The sequence below is a fragment of the Sinocyclocheilus rhinocerous genome, unplaced genomic scaffold, assembly GCF_001515625.1.
Source record: "Sinocyclocheilus rhinocerous isolate Xijiao unplaced genomic scaffold, SAMN03320098_v1.1 scaffold387, whole genome shotgun sequence".
Taxonomy (NCBI): domain Eukaryota; kingdom Metazoa; phylum Chordata; class Actinopteri; order Cypriniformes; family Cyprinidae; genus Sinocyclocheilus; species Sinocyclocheilus rhinocerous.
The window spans coordinates 2,290,421-2,292,174 of NW_015651557.1; the positions used below are offsets into that span (position 1 = coordinate 2,290,421).

The window sequence follows — 1,754 nt, forward strand, 5'->3', positions numbered from 1 at the left end:
TATAAATAAAACATTAGGCATTTATTTAATGTTTGTTTTGTAATTGTAAAGTTGTCATGGTGTTTTGTTTTCTCAGGACATGGCAGACTACAAAGGAAAGGCAAAAGGAAGCGGAGGGGCATCATCTGCCAAATCCAAACCAAAGGATGATGACGACGAAGATGAAGACGATGAGGAGGAGGACGAAGAAGATGAGGATGATTAAAGAACTTGTTTCTCCTAATTGGGCAGTAAGTTATTTGTTCGCTGCCAGTTAGTATCAGTTAAGTCTGGGTCTACGAGGTCTTGATGTCAAGGCTGCTATAACTGATCACCAGTAGAGATGCCCAATGCATGCAAGCTCTGACTTTAGACAACCAAACTCTCTCAGTGCTGGTGGTCCTGTTACAGCTTGCTGTTAAACTGCATTGGCAAAAACAAAATATTTCCACGTTCAACAATAAAACCAAGTGGTAGCAGTACATACTCTTTTAAAACTATTTAAGGTGGTGTTTCTGTATGGCTGATGACTTAGTTCTTTTTTTTTTTCTACTCTCCCAGCTTTCAAAATGCACAATTTGTTGATATATGTTTGGCCCCATAAGCTTGAAAGGATGTTGTTGAATTGTGGTTATTATTATTTGTGTAATTTTGACTGATTACATTGATCATTTTATGTGTGGAGAGTCTAGGGACATTTTCAGCTTTAACCAGAGGCAAGTGATCAGATGTTAAGCTGGGGAAAGCTCTTATTTGCATCTTCGGTTGTTACTTTTTTTTTTTATGTCTAGGTGACACTGTGATTTGAAATAAACATGGCATTTTTAGATCTCAAATGATTCAAGCGACTTTCTTATCTGCAAAATGTTCAATGTAGTGCGTAAATACTTGGGGTATTTGTCAATGTTATCAATAAAAGGATAAATGGTGATAGTTTCTTTTTAAGAGTGCTCTTTTAATTTGGATTCATTCGTTTTCATCCATTTAATAACTCTGATAATGCATTGACTGTGGTGAGCCACTAGATGTCATTGGAGGGCACCAGTTGCACAAACTTTAACAACCTAGAATAAGCGGTCAACAAAACCAAAAATCCCCAAATGCAGTGCAACCATCTTAAAAATCCATGCAAATCTCTTAATGTCTCAACAGTATCAGGTGAGAGATTGAGAAGACCGCCTTAAATATTAGATGTTTGCAAAGGCGCATGCATCCTCTAATACTTATCTCAATAATAAAATTGTTTTATGAATTGCTGTCCTGTCTGATAGAATCTTTCCCTTAAAGGAAAAAAAAAAGGGTTTCTGGTATGTGGAGGAGTAATGTGTCAAAAGGCCTTCGGATATCCTCTGAGAACTGAACCAAGCCATACATATTTAATGTGATGTCACCTCAGCTGTTGGTTTTATACTGCAAAAAGACACTGGCAAATATAACGGGAACAATGGCATTACAAACTACCAGCGACAGTGATACGTGTCTTACGTGCCTGCGCACACACACTCTTATACGAACTCCAAAATATATTTTTAGAGGCAAATTTTAAAATGCATAACTGATTAGATAATATAGCAATCCAAGTGGAATTTATTTTAAAGGGGTCATATGATGCGATTTCATTTTTTCCTTTCTCTTTAGAGTTCTTTTTTTCAATTTTCAAATCATTTTCCCCACAAAAAAGATGCATGGCCTGAATTGTCCTTGAAGTCCCCATGAAATCAAAATTAAAGTTTTTTTGGGTGTTAGTATCAATATGTTAGTCTTAAGGTTATCTA

The 1,754-nt window shown here is 36.2% G+C and overlaps 1 protein-coding gene across 1 annotated transcript in view; it reads left to right on the plus strand.

Moving 5' to 3' along the window:
- The window catches only part of LOC107713198 (high mobility group protein B3-like), a 5,981-nt gene extending 5,071 nt beyond the window's left edge, over positions 1 to 910 (plus strand). Inside the window, exon 5 of the mRNA XM_016518638.1 lies at positions 77 to 910. Within this exon, the coding sequence (XP_016374124.1) occupies positions 77 to 205 (129 nt within the window). The 3' untranslated portion in view covers positions 206 to 910. The remainder of the gene's footprint in view (positions 1 to 76) is intronic.
- Positions 911 to 1,754: the final 844 nt, after the last annotated feature.